At 36.4% G+C, this 19,808-nt stretch overlaps 1 protein-coding gene across 1 annotated transcript; it reads right to left on the bottom strand.

The window, feature by feature from the left end:
* Positions 1 to 9,823: 9,823 nt before the first annotated feature.
* LOC130463156 (uncharacterized) lies at positions 9,824 to 13,009 on the bottom strand. Its single transcript, XM_056832203.1, has 4 exons — positions 10,632 to 13,009; positions 10,251 to 10,550; positions 10,067 to 10,172; positions 9,824 to 9,982 (listed from the first exon to the last, which is right to left on the bottom strand). The coding sequence occupies exons 1-4, from the start codon at positions 13,007 to 13,009 to the stop codon at positions 9,824 to 9,826; spliced, it is 2,943 nt and encodes a 980-aa protein (XP_056688181.1).
* Between the last annotated feature and the right edge of the window lie 6,799 nt (positions 13,010 to 19,808).

Below are 19,808 nucleotides of genomic sequence, written 5' to 3'. Positions count from 1 at the left end.
AATTAATCATTATCATAAAATAATAATTAATTAGCAACAATGTATTTTATAAAAAGTGCTAACAATCATCCACGCATTAATTTGTATTGTCATCTCAAACTGAAATAAAAGAAATACAAAAACAACTTTCTAACATCATTTGTTCTACCCTGATCAACATAGTAAAAAACGAAAGAAAAACAACTTCCCAACTAAGTCTAATTAAGCGAATAAATCCTATCGCCATGATAGCTTAGCGCGCTTGAAGATAACTTGTTATCCCTTGATCTAAGTTTCACCATTATAGCTTGAATCATCAATTAATCTGCAAAGAAAATTTAATGTCAATTTTTTTTTGGTAAAAATATATTATTACTAGTCACAACATCACCAATAACTCTCATCCATCTCAACGTCAGAAACCAGTAGAGCCGAAAAGAAAGGAAGCTACACACACACCAAAATCTATTGCACAAACCCACAACAAATAAAAGACTACAAATCCCACCCCATTAATCCAGAGAATAACAAAGTCAAAAAAAAAAAAATGCAGTCTCTGAGACGTTTTTTAACAACAAGCTCATTGCGAACCTTTAGCAAAAATGTGTATGATCAGGTATACACAGGGATAAAATCATGCGCATGGTTGCTGTTGCTATAATCCAAGTTGGATTACTAAGAGATGTAAAGTTGGCTCAAATTCTATCCATGCGTGATCATATAGTCATGAAATCAGCACTTTCAGAAGTCAGAGCCACTGGTAGCAGTTGTATCCTGCCATAAACCTCTTCTCATCTCTCCTATAAAAGCAAAAGACGAACCTAATCTATTGCACAAACCCACAGCTAGCAGATAAATGACTACAAATCCAAAGGCAACCTCTAACCTACACACACACCAAAATCTATTGCACAAACCCACAGCAGATACCAATCTGATTTACTGCAGAAACAACAATGCACATGGACAAAGAAGCCATAGAAGCTAGCTAGTAATAAAAAACGTACAACTCTATACAAAAACAATTCAGTAGTAAGCTAGCTTTCTAACACGAGGACAACGGTTTTTTAACCTCCGGAACTAAGCATGTCCATTATTCTAATCCACAGATCACTATATACAGATCACCAACATTGAGGATGACTCCTCGAGGGAGTCAACAGAGAGTACATTCCAAAATCAAGATAAAGACATTGTCTATCTAGATAAATATCAAAGAAAAGCCAGTGCATCAGAGCTACTGGGACTATGAGGCTGCTACTTTATCTCAGAATGTAAAGGGTTTGGAGAAAAGAACAACACTTTGCTGTGACACTTTATCTCAGGTTCGAGTAAAAAAATCGGGCACCTCGAGTAAAGATGTTTCTATCAAAGATCGCAGAGGGAGAGTAACAAAATATTCTTCCATTTACATTTCTGAATATGTTATAGGAAGGAGGTCATTACTTGGTTGTGGGTCAGCTTTTTGATAATCCTGCAATTTCACATTACACAAAGAAGATATTCTGGGATATCCAAACATTTTCTCATCTTGCTCCCCAACTCTCAAGCTTCTCTAGATGTCTGAATTATGTTGTGATGCAAGAGCATATATAACTTATGCATCATTTGGTTAAATCTACCTAGGACTACCTATATGCACCAAAGGTAGGAACAGAATCAATTCTAGCTGTTTTTAGCCATTTTTGTATACTTAGTAGGTGGTTTATTTGTACCCTTAGTACTCGGTAATTATTTTTGTAACGATAGCAAAGACGCATTTGCAAAGGGTTGCACCAAGTGGCAGCCGTTGCTCAAAACAGAACAGTAGCAGCAGCACTTGCAAGCATCTTTGTGAAGAGTTATGAAGTTGTAAGAGCTAGGAGATGCCATGACCTGGAACTATTGGTTATCTGTTAGGCCCTACTATCTTTTACCTTGTTTGACAGCTGCAATAGGTTTTAAATGCCATCACAGTAATTATAGCCAGTAGCAAAGTTCAGGTTTGCAGTTTTGGTGTGAGAGTACATTCTGGTGGGGTTCTTAATTTGGTGCTGTTAAAAAACAGCAGCGAAACAAATGGAGCATCAGTTAATACTTCATTACTTGGCCTATTAATTAATTCAGTACTTTAGTTAATTCTGATAACAATAGATTAGTGTCGATCACAAAGCAGCAAATTCATTTCTTAGCCAACATGGCCCAACAACTGACACCATAACCAAGTACAAAAAAAAGTCAAAAAGGAACAAAAATGTAATGTGCAATCAATAAGTTCTTGCACACGCTCAATCAGAGCTTTATACAGGTTCAATAAAGTTGTAGAACAACAAACAAATTCAAACAGTAAGGAAATCTAGCTTGCAGGTTCAGAATGTGTCCATAAAAACATAGGGTTATAAATCATGTTTATGGTCACAAATCGCAAAAAATTTCAAGCCTAGCAACATAGTCAAGTCCATATAAGATTACCTTGCTTTTGGCAATAGTGTCCACATCTCATGTCTCGGCCTATTTTTCACCACTCCCACCAGAATCATCATTAATCTACAAAAACCATTTTAATAAGCCACGTCGAATACATTTTACATTGAGTGTACTAAAACAAATATTCAAATACTTAATCGGTAAGACATGCATGTTTCTAAAGCAAAATGACTAACCATATGTATTGCTGATTCCGCACCATCTAAAAGGTCTGATGAAACATTTCCTTTGCGTACTTCCTTCAAAACTTGTCCTAAGAAAGAAGCAATCATTTTAAATGACTTCGTTGTTTCATCAAACTTCGTGCTTAGAGCTTTATTTTGTTGTGCAAGTTCCTGATTTTGCTTCTTTACAGCTGATAGTTCACCTTTTATGTTCTCCACTTCCACGGCACCATTGTTAACATAGCTTGACCCTTCTTTCCTTAGCAAACCTTCCACTCCAAAGATGTCACTTTGTTTCACTCCAAACCCATAATTCAGAGGACGTTTAGGTATTTCACCTTTATACATAAGCCTATTAAAGACCTCATTCTCAATTTCAACCCTAGACAAGGAAGAAGAGGAACTCGCAAGGTTTTCTTGGACCTCATCGTTTGCTTCCTCCTGTTAGATAATATGAGAAGCGAATATCAGAAGTGTAAGCTCTAGAAGATAAAAGATTGGAGGCCTTGTTACATTTGTTAATGCTAATGAAATATATACATATATAGATATCAGAGGCCTTGTTTTAACTGATCTGATCAGCACGGATCTGATCAAAACTGATCTGATCGGAACAGAAATATTCAGAACTGATCAGTTCTGTTCAGATCAAATCAGTTATGATCAGAACAGTGCTGATCAGATCAGTTCAACTACTGAGTGTATGAACTCGCCAGAGTGACACTATTTACCGATCCTGTTAAACTAAAGTGCAGAGTAGGATTCACCTAGCTAAAAACTAATGAACTGAGAAAATAAGCAAATAAGAATTTGGCCACTTTTCAAAAATTGAAATGTCTTCACATATCATGTTGGATACTATAAAAAAGAGAAATATTGAATTAAGGAGTTCGCATAGATTAGAGAAAGATTGAATAAGCTCAACGCAATGGATACCATAAATTGATGAGAGGGTGTGCCCTCTTCAAAGCTTCCATCTTTGGCATAAACTGATTTGTAAAATGCCAATTTGCTAAACTCCCCTTTCTTTTTCTGCAATTATAGGAAACAAATAAATAAACAAACTTGTGGAGTAGGGCTGATTATAGTATCTTTGTGTTTTATGTTCCTATCTACTTAGAATCTATAGTAACTAAAATGCAACAACTCAAAGAAGGTAGAAAATCATACCAAATCAGCTCTTCGATTAGCAAAGCTTGTAGCACCACTCTTGTGATTACGGTCTTGTAATGCTCGAGCATTTTTTCCAAGTTCAGATTTTTCCTAGTTTCAAGAAATCAATGTTAGCATGAATAAAATAAATTAAACTTACTAAATTTAGGATCTTTCGAGGTAACAAACCATGGCCTTTGGTGTAAACCAATATGTAACCAAATCCGACCAACTCTTAGAGGAGACTCCATCAGGCAGATTGGCAAAGTTCTGTTCTGGAGTTTTCACTGGATCGAAATGTTTTTTCTTCAATGTGTATCTATGCTGCTTCCATGGTCTGTCCATGCGGTTTAAAAGTGATGTGTTAACTAGCTCCCCATCAGGTATCACAAAATGTTTCTTCAAAGAAAAAGGACTCAATGTAAGTGTTAAACTGTGTGAAAAAGTATGTTGCAAGTATATAAAACGGAAGAAGTGCCAAATTATGTTGCAAGTATATAAACCGGAAGAAGTGCCAAACTTACCGTCAATCATGCAAACTAATTTAGACTACTTTGACCAATCAGTGATCAATTACAATCAAATGGAATTGATTCCAATCAAAAGATATTATATTTACAATTGCTCACCTGTCATTCTTTCTATTTGTTTTTCTGATTTCGTTTCATTTCTGCGACTGTGAGAAATAATAGAGATAATAATATGAGGGAGTTGTTTCAAAAAGATGAGCTGCTCTCGGCTGGGTTGAGTATACAGGAAGCTGACATCTTTTTTAAGGTTCTATTGGGTAGGAAGTTAGAGCAAGAGAGCTCTCGAGTCCTCTATTGATGCCAGTCATGTCACTATTCATTACTAAATTGGCAATCTAGAATATAGTAAATTGGCCTTAATTCAAACATCGTATATGTATTAAGGCTAAGAAATAGTATTAAGGCTAAGAATTGTTTAAATACAAGGCTCAAAATATTTAGTTAACTTTTTAAACTATTAAATTCCCGTGTAACTAAATAAATTAGAAAGTGTAACTTAGAAGTCTAACCATGGCCAATTGACAATAATTATTTAAGCTAGAAAGTGTTAAGATATATAGTGAAATATAATACGGTAGTTCCTCGAATAATTGATGACACTCTTATGCTTTGAGATGTTAAACTTATGTAGTTACAGATGTACATTTCCCAAGGTGACTCTTTTGATGCATTTTTGTTACTTTATTTCTAATTTGGTGGTTTTTTATTTGAATTTCTATGAATAATGGATATTGTTAATTATTTTGAAGTGAGTATTAACAGGAATTTTATCTTATTTGTCGATTAGAAAGATACTAGCATTCAAAGTAGTGCATTAGAGACGTGTAAAATGCAACTGAGTATGAGTAGTTCTCTTTGGAATGGAAGAATTTCATTGAGAATAATATGTTTTGATGATTTTGTTTCCATTTTATCCCCAAATGTGAACTCTTTAGGATTTATTGTTATAATTAATGTAAGTGTAAGAAGGATAAATCCACATACCCGAATAGCTTTAACTATATTAGCTCTTAAGTTAGCGTCCAGATCACGCCAACTATCTAATCCCACTGGACACATGTCATCTATTTTTGCAATATTTCCAAGGAAACTCACAAGGATTTTACCACCTTTTCGAAGAGGTTGGTTGAATTCATTGAACTTAACAATGTATCTGAATCCCGGTGTATCAAGCCAAACGTCTCGAGGCATAACCGAACCTTTCACAAGGTGGTGTATTCCTTCAGCATCTGCCAGAGATATGGAGTTAAATGAGATAGAAAAAATCACCAATATAATTCACAGTTTCCATATTTAAATTAAGTAGAGACATGTTTACCTATAGCTATAACCTCGTTCTTCTCATCAAACTCCCTCTGATACGGCCAATTTTGAACAATAACCCGATGTCGAGGTATTGATTTTTTCACAGTAGTATCACTTCCTTCATTTTCATCCAATTCTTCATCACTCTCCGGAGCTGATTCTTCAGATTCCTCCCAGTTATAAGTTGGCATAACTTCAGCCTCAATATGATTGGATGGAGGAGATTGATTTTGAAATGCATTTTCACTCACATGCATGTAAGTTGGAGGCACCTGACCAGAAGCAAGCTTCCCGGCTCGATCTTTCCCTGACATGGTGATTGGTGGTGTAGGAGGTCGTGACATCACATATTTTGTTGCCCTCATGGGTGCAACAAACGCTCTTTTTTCCAAATGTGGTTTGGTACCTGTGAGTGAAGCTTTTTCAGGCTGATGTCTAACTTTATGAAGTTGTTGGGCAGCTTTGTCCCGCTCCAGAGAAGGCTGTCGGGTAACTATGACAGGCTTCACAGTAGCTTGAGTAGTAGGCTGCATAGGAGGCTTGAGGATAGGCTTCACAGTAGGCTGAGTAGTACTCTGCAGGTTTGGCTTCACAGTAGGTTGGTGTGAGGCTGCAAGATTCGTTGTTGCTGTTTTTTGTGCTGCTATTTCAATGAGGTTGGGAAACAAAGGTCCTTTTGACCATCTACTTTGTGCAACCTTTGTTTGCGGTTGTGATGCTCCTGTAAGAGTTGGCGAAATTGATTGTGGTAATGGGTTAGAGGATGGTTTTGACTGGGTAACAACTAGTTTTGATGATGTCTTAAGTTTTTGCTTTGAAATCATGGAAGTAGACCGAGGCATGGATGATTGTGATGCAACCATTGAAGGAGATGATGTAGAAAGGGTGGGTTTTTTAGCAGTTGTGGGTTGTTTGATGGGTTGTGAAACAGACCCAAATGATTGTGATACTCCAAGTGTTGGAGGGGTGAACGGTCCCCAGTTTTGGATGGATGGATCAGAAGATTTGGGTGATGGATCAAAAGGTTTGGGTGACTTCGATGCACCAAGGCTTGATCTGTCATCGGTAGCTAAAAATGTTCTTTTAGTACTGTAAGTCATGACTTTTTAGTTCTTGTTCAGCAAGTAAGAAACACAATCAGCCATGAATAAAAAAAAATGATGAAACCAACAAATATAAGAATGAAACACTAAATAGTAAATAGGATATAAGCAAGCTGCATATCTGGGATTAATTAATACTTTGTCTAATCAAGATGATAGTGTAATTTGAACTAGTAAGGCCACAACTAAATACACAGCTCAAAATTCTTATGGACTACCGTAAAAAAATCTAGCAGTGCAGTCAGCCAATAAGTTCGATTATGAACATAGAGACTCAATAATAAAAGAATGCAGAACCTAATAACATGGAATACACCATGACTTGGATTAAATAGAATATTTATCTTTACAAAACCATTATTCTTTCAGAAAAGAATTTGCTCCATAAAACAAAAAATACACTCTGTAAACATAATACTTGACAGGTTTGTGTTTCTTGAAAACAAGAAACTTATTTTTATCAATCAATATTAGGATACTATTAGTATTAGTAGTATGGTACTACATCTTTTTTCTTTTTTTAAGGGTACTATAACTCTATCTTAACATATAGTATATATATATACAATGGCGTTATCAGGAAATTTGGTGGCATTGTTTTCGTTCTTATGTCAGAGTTGGAATTCAGAATGTAGGTAAGCATGTTCAGCCCTATCTTTCTAGACTTAGGACATTATCTACCATCAACTAAAGAAGGAACAAAATAAGCAACCAACTCAAAAACCTTGTTATAAACAGATGGAAGCAGAAAACACTAACAAAATCCTAGATGGAACCACAGATTAGCAGTAAATTGACTCATACTTCTTTTGTCTAGAAATTCACCGATCTATAAACCAAGAGACAACTTCTCCTATAGAGAGAACTCCTGGCATATCAGCAAATGCAGCCAGGCTGCAATCTTACTGGCCAAGGACAAACTGAGACTGAATCCCGATGCACACCAAGTTTACTCTAGGACCCTTGGACAAGAACAAATCCAAAAACAGTACATCAATCTAGAAAACTGTTATCTTTACAAGACTGTCATCTTGATTAAACGAAATTTGACAAAGAAAACGAACCTGTTCTTGCAAATGATCAAAGTACTAGTAAGGGTGTTAAATCTGCTGGTAAATTAGCTGGGAAGAAGAGGCGTGGTGGTACTCTGGTGTTAAACAAGTCTGAGGTGCAAGTCAATGAGGGCGATGCAAATAAAACGAATGTTGATGGTGGAAAGCAGATCAGTACTAAGTCCAATTTGACAATCAATGAGAGTGATGCAGTTAGTAAGGGTGGAAAACATGCTGGTAAAATAGCGGGGAAAAAGAGGCGTGGCACACTAGTGTTAAACAAGACTGATGAGGTGCAAGACAATGATGAATGTATCAGAAGTAAGCTGTTTGTTGATAATGATGAAGATGTAAGTAAAGATGGAACCAGTAAGTCGAATTTGACAGCAAATGAGAGCGATGCAGCAACTTCAAGCTCCTTAAACATTATTCCTGAGTTGGAAAAGGTTAAAAATAAACAAACGGCACACTTCATACTTTGTGGACATAGACTACAGAGAAAGGAGTTCCAACAACTCATCAAGCGTCTCAAAGGAAAACTTTGCAGAGATTCTCATCAATGGTCATATCAGGCTTCACATTTTGTTGTTCTAGAACCGATCCGCAGAACAGAGAAGTTCTTTGCTGCTGCAGCATCTGGGAGGTGAAATTCCTATCTAAGCTTAGTTTTCTTTAAGTAAAATTAGTTACAAATAAGGAACGTGAAAGGTAAGGTGACTTGGTATATCCCACAAAGCTGCCTACACAACCAGATTTACTGTCTATTTCAAAGCAACGCATCGAAGCATCCCCCGCCACACACACACACATCTATCCATTCTATCACAAAGACAAGAGAAACAATACATGAGACTTATCCTTTGGTTCATAGTCGACCAATTAACTCCACATCTATATTAAGCTTCTAAATAGTAAGTTGCCTGCTACTGAGTTGCAAAAGCAATCTACTCATAAATATTAGCATAGCAGGCGGGAAGTCAACACAACAGGAAGCTGAAACACTTAAGAAGCTAGCCAACACAGAAGAATCAACTGTAACGTAAAAAGATAGTAGCAGACCTCAACCGATAAGTCGCCTGCAACCAGACTGCAAGAGAAAAGAACCAAAATGCAAGAGAAAAAAAACCAGCCCCTGCATACATCAGAACAGAACATCAGAACAGATTAGAGAACCCTACCCAGAACAACTTGAAGAAAAGGCTGAACTCAGCTTGAAACCAGCAGCACAGATGCAGATGCTCAGCCTTTAGTTAGTTTTATTTTGAATAAAATTTCAGTAATTTGCTACAAACTTCAGCCATGCTACATTGTGAAGACATTCATAGGGGTGAAACCGTCAATAGGCTCACCACTATATATGGGTGTACAGAGAAATAAATGTGTTAATCTGCAAACCTAATTAAGGTGAATGATATAAGATTAAACGTTGTTTCAAACATTAAACTAAATTCAGATATCATATTGCTGAATTGCAGATTTATCCATAATCCATCATCCCAGTCTTTCCTTTTAATCTTTCCCTTCATTAGTCACTCACCTCAATCCTTACTTTATTATGCAATAATCCCAATAACCAAGAGACAATACAAGAGAGTAACCCAAGAGCTTCCGGAAAAGAGCATGATATAACTAGTACATTGAAAATAAAAGATAATAAGTCCATAGACCGAATCAATAGAATACAAATACAAAGAATAACGGCGTAAAATAAATAAGCATGGTCAATCGGCCCCACCCTCTTCCGCTACTGGTAAAGAATCACCTAAATCAAACAAATCTCTAAGCTTATTCTTAACAACATGGAACCATCCTTTTTGTATCTCATCTTCTATGTAAAAAACTTGTTTTGCTTGAGATGAGAAGACAAATGGATCATCTTGCAATAATCGTCCAGTATGCATCAATTTAGAGAAATTGACACATACTCCGCCGTTTGGATATGTTCTTACACCCCTACGAATGTCTACCCAATCACAACGAAACAATACAACTTTATAGTCTCCATAGTAATTTAATTCATAGATATCCATCACTTTTCCGTAGTATGCCACTCCATCCGCTTCAACCATAACTCAAGAATTTTGTGTCAAAAGACGACAATCGCGATCAGTGGAAAGGAATTTGTATCCATTGATTATGTATCCTTTTAATTTTCTACCATAAGAATGCAAACCACCCGCCAAAGCTTTTCTTAGTTTCCCATCTTCGGTGGTTGCATCTATGAAATGTACCTACGATAATACTTAATTATATCAAATAAAGTTTATTTTTTCAAAAACAGAAGTATGTATTAACATTAAAAGAACTTAAGTAACCTTGTTTCGCAGCCACCCTCCAAATTCATTGATGATCCATTTACTTTCATCACTCTCCGCGACGGAAATTTCTAAGTTCATTTGACGCTTCTCGGTTAAAAATTCACTTCATGGAAGAAGAAAAAACATAAGAGTGATTTATTACAAAATTTGTTATTCAAAAGAAAACCAACATAATACTTACTCTAGATCCCCTTTGATCTCATCAGAGTGAAGTAAAACGTAGCGATGGGCTTGTTTTAAGCTTTGACCATCAAGGCGAATGCTGACCTCCTTTCCAATGACTCGACCGCCGGAATTAAATAAGTAATCATCAGAATTTGAAATGTCATCATCCATCCTTTTAGGCATGTTGAAGATGGTCTTAACACCTTGAAGATATCTCGAGCAAAACCTAATTGTCTCCTCTAAAAGGTAGCCTTCCGCAATAGATCCTTCAGGTTGGGCTTTATTGGTTACATGTGACTTCAAATGGGACAAGTACCTTTCAAATAAAATATTTGTATATAATAAATGTAAATTATTTAATAAAAAAATATATAATTCACATAGGTAAGATATAAACCTTTCAATGGGATACATCCATCTGTATTGCACTGGTCCACCAAGTTTAACCTCCTCCACTAAGTGAATCAACAAATGGACCATGATTGTGAAAAATGAAGGCAAAAACTCCATTTCCAACTGACAAAGAGTTAAAACAATTCCATCTTGAAGACCATCTAAATCATCTGGATCAATACAGGTGGAGCACAACTTCTTGAAAAACGAAGACAATCTAGCCAACAAGTCAATCACCTTTGTAGCATTAGAAGCTCTTAAGGCGACGGGGAGGATATCTTGCATTAGAACATGGTTGTCATGACTCTTGAGGTTAATCAACTTCCTTTGCTTCATATTCACACAACTAGAAAGGTTGGATCCATATCCATCCGGAACTTTAAGTTTCTGCAAAACAGTTAAGAATCTCTCTTTTTCCTCCCTAGACATAGAATAGGAAGCTGGAGGCATGTATTCATTTCCATTATGATCAGCACTAAGCCAAAGGTGAGTCTTTATTCTCCATGCTTCAAGGGCTTCTCGATCATCCCTATTATCTCTACTCTTATCCATACTAAGAAGTGTTCCCAAAAGATTCTCAGACACATTTTTCTCAATGTGCATAACGTCTAAATTATGCCTTAGAAGATTATGCTCCCAATACACCAAATCAAAGAATATGCTTCTCTTGGTACCAAAGACAATTTCATCTTGGACATCATTGTTATCAGTATGTCCTCTTTGTCTCTTTTTCGGTGGTGCCTTTGACTTTCCATAAACATACTCGACCTTTTCTTGTTGCCTCAATATATCAGTGCCGCTAGGACGAGATGGGGCTTCACCCAACTCATTAGTTCCAAACTTCTCACAAAACTTTTCACCCTGACGTCGATATGGGTGATCTGCGGGTAACCATTTTCTATAGCTACAATAACAAATCTTGTTCCCAAATCTATCAGAAGGTGTGGAATCCATGCATATAGGACATGCATTGTAACCTTTTGTGCTCAAACCAGAGAGCATTGCATAGCCAGGAAAGTCATTAATAGTCCAAAGCAGAGCCGCGCGCAAATTAAATTTCACTCCGTCAAAAGCATCAAAAGCTTCAACCCCTCCCCACAGCAATTTTAACTCATGAACTAATGGTTGCAAATACACGTCAATATCATTTCCAGGACTTGCTTTTCCAGGAATAAGTGTGGACAAAATGAAAGAAGATGGTTTCATACATAGCCATGGTGGAAGATTATAAGGAATCAACACCACTGGCCATGTACTATAAGTAGTGTTCATTAAACGGTATGGATTAAACCCATCGCTCGCAAGACCTAATCGAACACTACGAGGGTCTAATGCAAAATCTCTATAACGCTCATCAAATGCCTTCCACGCTAAGGCATCGGAAGGATGCCTCAAAATCTTCTTATCATCTTCACCCAATCGCTCTGTATCATGCCATCTCATATCTTCTGCTGTTTCTGATGACATGTAGATTCTTTTTAGTCTTGGGATAAGAGGAAAATATCGCATTACCTTAGCTGGCACACCTTTCTTACAAGTATTCGTACCTTGATCACTTACATCGTCACCCTTCTTACCCTTGGTTGTTTTCCACCTCGATTTACCACAAACATGACATTTGTCTTTCTCTAAAAATTCACCCCAATACAGCATACAATCATTAGGACAAGCATCAATTTTTTCATACCCAAGGCCCAAGTCTTTTATCATTTTCTTACTGTAATAATAAGACGAGGGAAAATCAAGTATTTGAGAAAATGCATCTAAAATCAGCTTCAAGAGCATATTGAAAGATTCAATGGACCAGTGATGCATACACTTCAAGTGAAATAAGTGTAGAAGAAAAGATAACTTTGAAAAATTAATACACCCCTCATATAATTTCTCCTCAGAAGCTTGAAGTAGCTTCTTATATGTCGCATCTTCTTCTATTGTAGAATCATCATATTCAACATCTGTGTCGTATGACACGGGCTCCTCAGTCCATTCACCATCCTCTCTTGCTTCAAAAGTTGGAAAATTGGGTGGCACATTAACACTAAAAGCTGATCTTAATAGTCCTCCCATATTATCTCGACCTACAAACCCACTTTGATTACCAAGGGATCCTTCACTAGTACTCCCTCCATCACTCCCTAACATACGTTGAACCATATCCCCTTTACCATGAAAGATCCAATTTCTATACGACTTATAAAACCCCTTAAACAAAATATGTCGCTCTACATCATTAACCGGGAACCATTTATCCACCTTACAGTTCTTACATGGACATCTAATTTTTCCTTCGAATAGACCTTGATTGGCAAACGCAATGAATTGCATACAACCATCGACATATTCAGGGTGGCCAGTGGGTAGATCTATCCAACTTGTATCCATATCTATACGAAAAATAGTATAGTAATAAGATATATAATTAGTAATATGCGTTGTATAATATGAAATTTTATAGGTAAACGTTATGATCATTCTTATAACCTTGATATAACATATAATTCATAACATAACTTTATGCTTTCTTTTTTTGGCAATTAACAATGATTTTATTAACAACAAAAGAGACCTTGAAACATCAAGGTTACATTAATCGAGGGCCACCAAACAAAATCACCTCTAACAGAGGCACCTATCCAACCTAAGATATTACCAATAATCTAATTAGTGCTTCTACAAGAGGCCTTAAACAAGATCTCTTTTACAAAAGCATTTACTGATTTAAAAGCCTTCTTAAGAACAACATGATTTCTACAAAACCAAATGTTATAAATTGATTCTGAAAAGCACATGACATAACTTTATGTTTCTTCTTTAATTCTTCTTCACTAGTGACTAATATTTGGTACCTATATTCGTCTTCTCACTAGAACTTCATTTCCATTAACTCCATATTATATTTTTTTAGCATAGAAGGTCATACTTTCAACTGCACGTGAATTCAACAAGGAAAACAAAGCATGCGAGTTTCACTCATTTATGAGCACAAAATTTAAACATAATGAATAAGATGGTAAAAGCTAAAAGAAAATATCCAAGGCAGGAGTCTAATAATTGCACTCAAATTTTTTGTTTGATAATATGTATGATTTAATCTTTTTATCACTTACACACAACCACAAGTTGATTAGAAAAATGAAGGCAAATTCTTCATAATAATAAGAATGTCAAATTTAACACTAAGCACCTGTAACGCTTGGGAGAGAGATGTTGGGATAAAGTAGATCCCAAATTTCACGAAGAAGCTTAAAACCGGCGGCCACTTGAACTAAAGTCCAAAGCTTCCAATGCTTCTGTGTAAGATACATATTTGAAATGGTAAGTAAAAATACAAATTTGAAATGGTAAGTAAAAATATATTAACCAAAAAAATATAATTAAGTACAAGTATAAGAAAGGCAAATAATATTTAGTTAACTTTTTAAAATCTTAAGTTCCCGGGCATTAGCACGGGCACATACTAGTGTCAAATAATAAGCAAATAGGTGTTGAAACTAACGAAGAATATTACAATTTACAACCCTTATAAAGAAAAAACAAAAAATCTATAAGGTGACAATAAGCGACAATAAATATGGTAGATGTGTTGATTAGTGGTGATAGTGATTTGAATATTCTTATTCTCTATAAACTTATCAAGAATAGAGAGAATGGTTTCATGTATTTAAATACCTAGCTAGCACAATAAGAGAAAAAAAAATTCAGTAGAAGATATTTGGATCTACAGAATGTGAAGTAGAAGCAGCTCTATGAACAGGTTGAAACTGAAATCCTTAAGACAGAACGGATCTGAACAAACTGGTCAGAACTGAACCGATAAAAACTGATCTGATCAGAACTGATTAGAACTGAACTCATCTGATCAGAACTGATCAGAACAGAATTGATCTGAATTGATCAGAACAGAACTGATCTGATCTGAACTGATCAGAACAGAACTGATCTGATCAGAACGGAACATCATACCTGATCAGATCTAATCTGACCAGAACACATCTAATATGGGAGAAAACAACAAGGATACTATTACTGGAGCTGATCAGAGCAGAATGATCTGATCAGAACTGATCAGAACAGAACTGTCTGATCAGAACTAACAGAACTGATCTGATCAGAACGGATCAGAACAGAACATCATAATTGATCAGAACTGATCTGATTAGAATAAACCTAATATGGGAGAAAACAACAAGGATATTTTATTGTGAAAATTTTAATCTTTGATATAATAATTTCTTGTTTCTGATTTAGTAATTTTACTTCTTTGTGCTCTAAACCCGTGTTCGTTGGATCATTTTGATAGGTACATACTGATAACCCAGACGGACTCTTCAAAATTCTTTTTTCTGCATTTGAGGGGTTCACAACCTAACTCAGGAATGGTTTTAGATCATGTCTCAAGTCTCAACTGTCAACTCTTAAGTCTCATGTCGTGTCCTGATTATGTTTCGACACATCACTAACTTAAACCCAGGTATTTAATGTTATTGATTGGTTACTGTAGGTGATATGGCATAATCATAGAGAATGGAAAACAAGATGATACGCATTATAGGATAGAAGCGAGGGCAACCAGACCCAACGCAGAAGCGGAGTATGAAAAAGGGCGACAATGATACGCCCATTAAAAAGGAAGACATAATGTACATTACTAGTTGAGTTTAACAGGATAACATTTATTTGACTCTCAAAACACAACTACGAATCTGGGACAGGTCTTATCCAAGATGCCAAACTACAGGTTGGCGTTCAGAGTTCAGACCTAAAACTCGGGGGTGGTGCTTTCTTTCAGTTCCATGCTTTGCTGAATGTAGCTTCTTATCTGCATTTCAGATAGTTATGAATGCAGTAGGCAATAAAGCAGCAAGTAATCTTATCTGGGTAGACATACAAAGAGACGCATTGTTCTCCTTTAGTAGAAAAGATTTCTCTCTGGTAAAATATCCCAAATGGAATCACCACACTAAAGCGTCTCACCTCATACATTTGTCGAATAATAACATAACAGGAAGCATTACCGTATTCCATAAGCAATCTCCCTAAATTACAGTCCTTATTCCTAAACCATTAACAAACTCACTGGACCAATACAAATTTTCTGTAAGTAAACTTTCTCAATTCCGGGATTTACATCTGAACCATAACAAAACTACTGGAATCAGTTACTGAACCATAATTTTTGGGAGTTCATTTAGGTCTGTTTGATGCAGTTCTTGTTGATATCCATTCCATGTTATCATTTCTCAAGTTATTGGTGGTTGATATCGTATTAAAGGTCTCTTGCAGCCAATATACATGCCAAAATAACATTAAGTGAAAAACAAATCCATCAAGTATGATCACCAATCCTGCTGACTCCTGGAAGCCAACAGAAAAAGGATAGAAAAAAAGCCAATCATCATGTAAAATAAGCCAATAGCTCTTGGTATTTTCTGGAATAATTAAATCCAGATTTTTGTTTTTACATCCACACTATCAAGCCTAACCTAGACAGCTAAACACATAACCCAAGTTTAAAGAAAATACATCAACAAATACACGAATTGAAGCAAAAATTCCAAAAAAACTCTTTTCGATCAGGATGTTGAGACAATTATTTCACAAAATACAGCTACAAAAACTAAATAACCATACAATTTGTATATATATTTCCTGAAAATATTTTAAATATGTAGAGAAGAACTTAAAAGTTAAAACATACAATTTCAGCAACAAAAGTAAAAATAAAAAAAAATAAAAAAACAAGAAAACTAACCTGGAAGATCGAATTACAGTCAAGAATTGAGCGGATTTATCAGATACACCAAGGAAGCAGCAACTCAAAACCCAGATGATGCTCGAATTTCTCCAACAAAAAAACAGAGGAAGCAGCGAATTTATCTTGAATTTTTTGGGCGAATTTCGAATTCAATTGCGATTTCCTTGAAAATATAGGATGAGAAGTGAGATAAAAGTGGGATGAACTGAGAGAATTGAGGGATTTGATTCTGCTAACGGTATAGGTTGAAGACGAAATCCAAGGGATTCGCTAACGGTGTTGAACGTGATGATAGAGGATGGATTCGTCGGATTCGTCGGAGGGTGGTTAGGTTTTGGAGCTAGCTAGCAAGGTCGGTGATGGAGGAGTTGAGAGAAACGTGGAAGTTGCAGCCCAGTAAAGCGGGATTGCGAAAGTTTCAGTTAGGCGGGAATTTTTGTGAAAAATAAATTCTTTATGCAACACGTGTTACCCACGTGTCTTTTTATGCACATATCGACGCTCCGGAAAGCCGAAATTTGTTTCGACTGTACAAACCGTCGAAATATGCAAATTATATATTCGCGCCCCCCTTACCCATGCGACCCTTTCCAACAGCGTCGAAACTGATCGGTCTAAATATGCACCCTATTTTTGTAGTGGATCTAGTATGGCCCGACTTCATCTTGAAGCTTTAACTTCAAAGTCCGTCTTGAAAATCTCCGTGGGAGGCACCATTTTCTTCAAATAGGATAAGCTATAATTAAAACTAATTACAACTATTTGATGGTACGCAGACCATATTTGAATTGAAAAACAACTTTGGTACTTTAGACCAATTACATTCAAATTAATGGTTCGCAGACCATATTTTCTATCCTATTTGGGCCATACTAGTCACTTCATAACCTGCAAAACAGTACATATACAATATATACCATTCACCCATTCATTATCATGAATGGCCCACATAGCTGGTTAGTAAAACACATTATGCATCACATAAACATTTGCAGCAATTAATCAAGGGCACCAATAATCTACAAATTATTCAGTCCTTATTAATTCTAATCAAGTTGTTTTAACCTTAAGGATTTGTAGACCTAATCAAGAGTTTATGACTAAAAAGGGCTCCCACTTAAACCAATAAATTCATATGCTTTACTAATTTTAAACATAAAAATGTATTTCTAGTCTAACCGGAAACATACAAATTTAATTAAAATTTAAAGCTCATATAAATTTATAATTGAATCCATAAATTTAGTTTAATTTCAGTCGTATTTAAATTAATTCATGATTTTAATTTTAGTAAAATAATTAGAATAAATAAAATTTATTATAATTACAATATTCAAAATTAAAATCCAAGAAAATAATTTAAATTATTAATTTTAAAATTAATTAAAATTACGTAAACTGAAAATTTCAAATTAAAATTTCAAAACGATCTAATCGCAACGCAACAATCCCACGCAACGCACGCCCATGGGCCACACGCACACAGCCATCGCTGGCCATGTGCGCGCAGCCCATGCGCTGCATCGCATCGCTGCTGCTCACCATCGCAAGGCATCAATCGAACACGCAAGCTGGTGCTCGCTGCGCGCGCCAGCGCTCGATGCACGCGAGCCATCGCTCGCTGCGCGCCCCAGCGCTCGATTTATGCGAGCCATCGCTCGCTGCGCGCCTGCCTTTCCCGCACGCGAGCTTGCGCTCATCGCACGAGGCAGCAGTATGCGAGCTGGCGCTCGCTGCGCGCAAGCCATCGACGCTGTGCGTAGCGCTCGTAGCACGCGAGCTTGCGCTCGCTGCGCGCGAGGCTCCGCATGCTTGCGCGAGGCAGTGCGCGCTATGGCGCAGCACGCTTGCTGCCCACACGCGACTGCTCGTGCCTTGCTCTCGCCCCTGCCCACACGCCCATTGCTCACAGCCCACGACACAAGGCAGGGCTGCTGCCTTGTGCTCGTGCACCATGCCCTTGCTCGCTGCATTCGTACCGCATGGGGGACGAGCTCCCTTGCTCGTCGTCGCATGCCCGCACTATACAACACCCCTTAAGGGTAACACGTAGCGTCCATTGCTTTGTGCGTGCAAGTTATATGAGCGAGTCGCATAAAAATTAAAAATTTATATTCAAAATTAATGACAAATTAATAAATAGTATTAATTTCATAATTTTAGGGCGAAAAATCGAAAATTTATTATTCAATTGATTTCCGATTAACATGGATTCAAGTTTAGGTCATAAAAATTTAAAATTTAACATAAATTTACAATTTTTATGGTGGTTTTTAATCATAGGTATCTAATTAAATTATAACTAATTATGAAAATCAAATTAATTCTAAATTATTCCAATTTTCAACAAATTAATCATAATTACAAATTAGATTGCATAATTAACAAGGCTAGGCATTCAAACTTGTTAAACATATACAGTAGGTCAATCAAAAATTCAAGATTTATCAACAAGAATCGCAAATATTTAATTTAACATCTTAAATTTACGAAATTTTGCATTCGAAAAACTAAAACCTCCGAAAAGTCATAGTTAGGCTTCGAATTTGAGAATTCTGGGTTCGGCCGAAAAACACTATTTTTGTCAAAATTTTAGAATGCCTTTTACATGCGGAATTGACACAAAAATCACTCGATTTGGATGAGTAACGAAGAAACTGCCGAAAAACTGCGTACGTATAATTAAATAAACGCAATTTGCAATTAATTAACAATTACGAAAATTAATCACCCCTTTTAATTCTTGCAAATTTGTAATATTTAACCATGTTTATGAAATTTAGATTATTAAAATAATAAGAGGCTCGTGATACCACTGTTAGGTTATGATTCATATGACAAAACATAAATCATGCGGAAAAACCATAAAGCCAGGAAAGCATATTATTTACACATAATCATTTAGCATAGTTTAGATGCATACACATTGTTGCGTGCCCTCCCTAGCTGCGCCCGAACCGAACAAGAACAAGTCTTTAGGACTCCAAGTGTCGTCCCTCCGTAGATAGTCCACAGCACGTCCGGATCCGCCTTAAGCTTGACCAACTAGGATCGCCCTTAAGGTACTTAGAATTTTCGGCTATTGTAGGCAATTATGTGACTGAATTTTTGCTCTCAAAAATCACTTTGAATACTTGAATACTTCAATTGTGTGTCTATAAATTATGACCCTAGGCACCTATTTATAGAGGTATAGAAAAGGAACTGGAATCCTATTAGGATACGAATTAATTAAACTAGAATCCTAATAGAATTCTTATTTAATTAATTCATCCTTTTAGGTTTAGGAATTTAATCATATGTCGAAACCTGACAGCTTTAGGATTCGTATAGCACACAAACACACACACGCACGCACAGCAGCCCACGAGGGGCGCCATGCGCGCGCACGCAGCCCGCGAGCTCGCAGCCCATTGCCACGAGGCC

The sequence above is a fragment of the Spinacia oleracea genome, chromosome 6 (assembly GCF_020520425.1).
Source record: "Spinacia oleracea cultivar Varoflay chromosome 6, BTI_SOV_V1, whole genome shotgun sequence".
NCBI classification, from domain to species: domain Eukaryota; kingdom Viridiplantae; phylum Streptophyta; class Magnoliopsida; order Caryophyllales; family Amaranthaceae; genus Spinacia; species Spinacia oleracea.
Note: the sequence above shows the minus strand (reverse complement) of the source record. Positions and strands in the feature narration are given on the sequence as shown.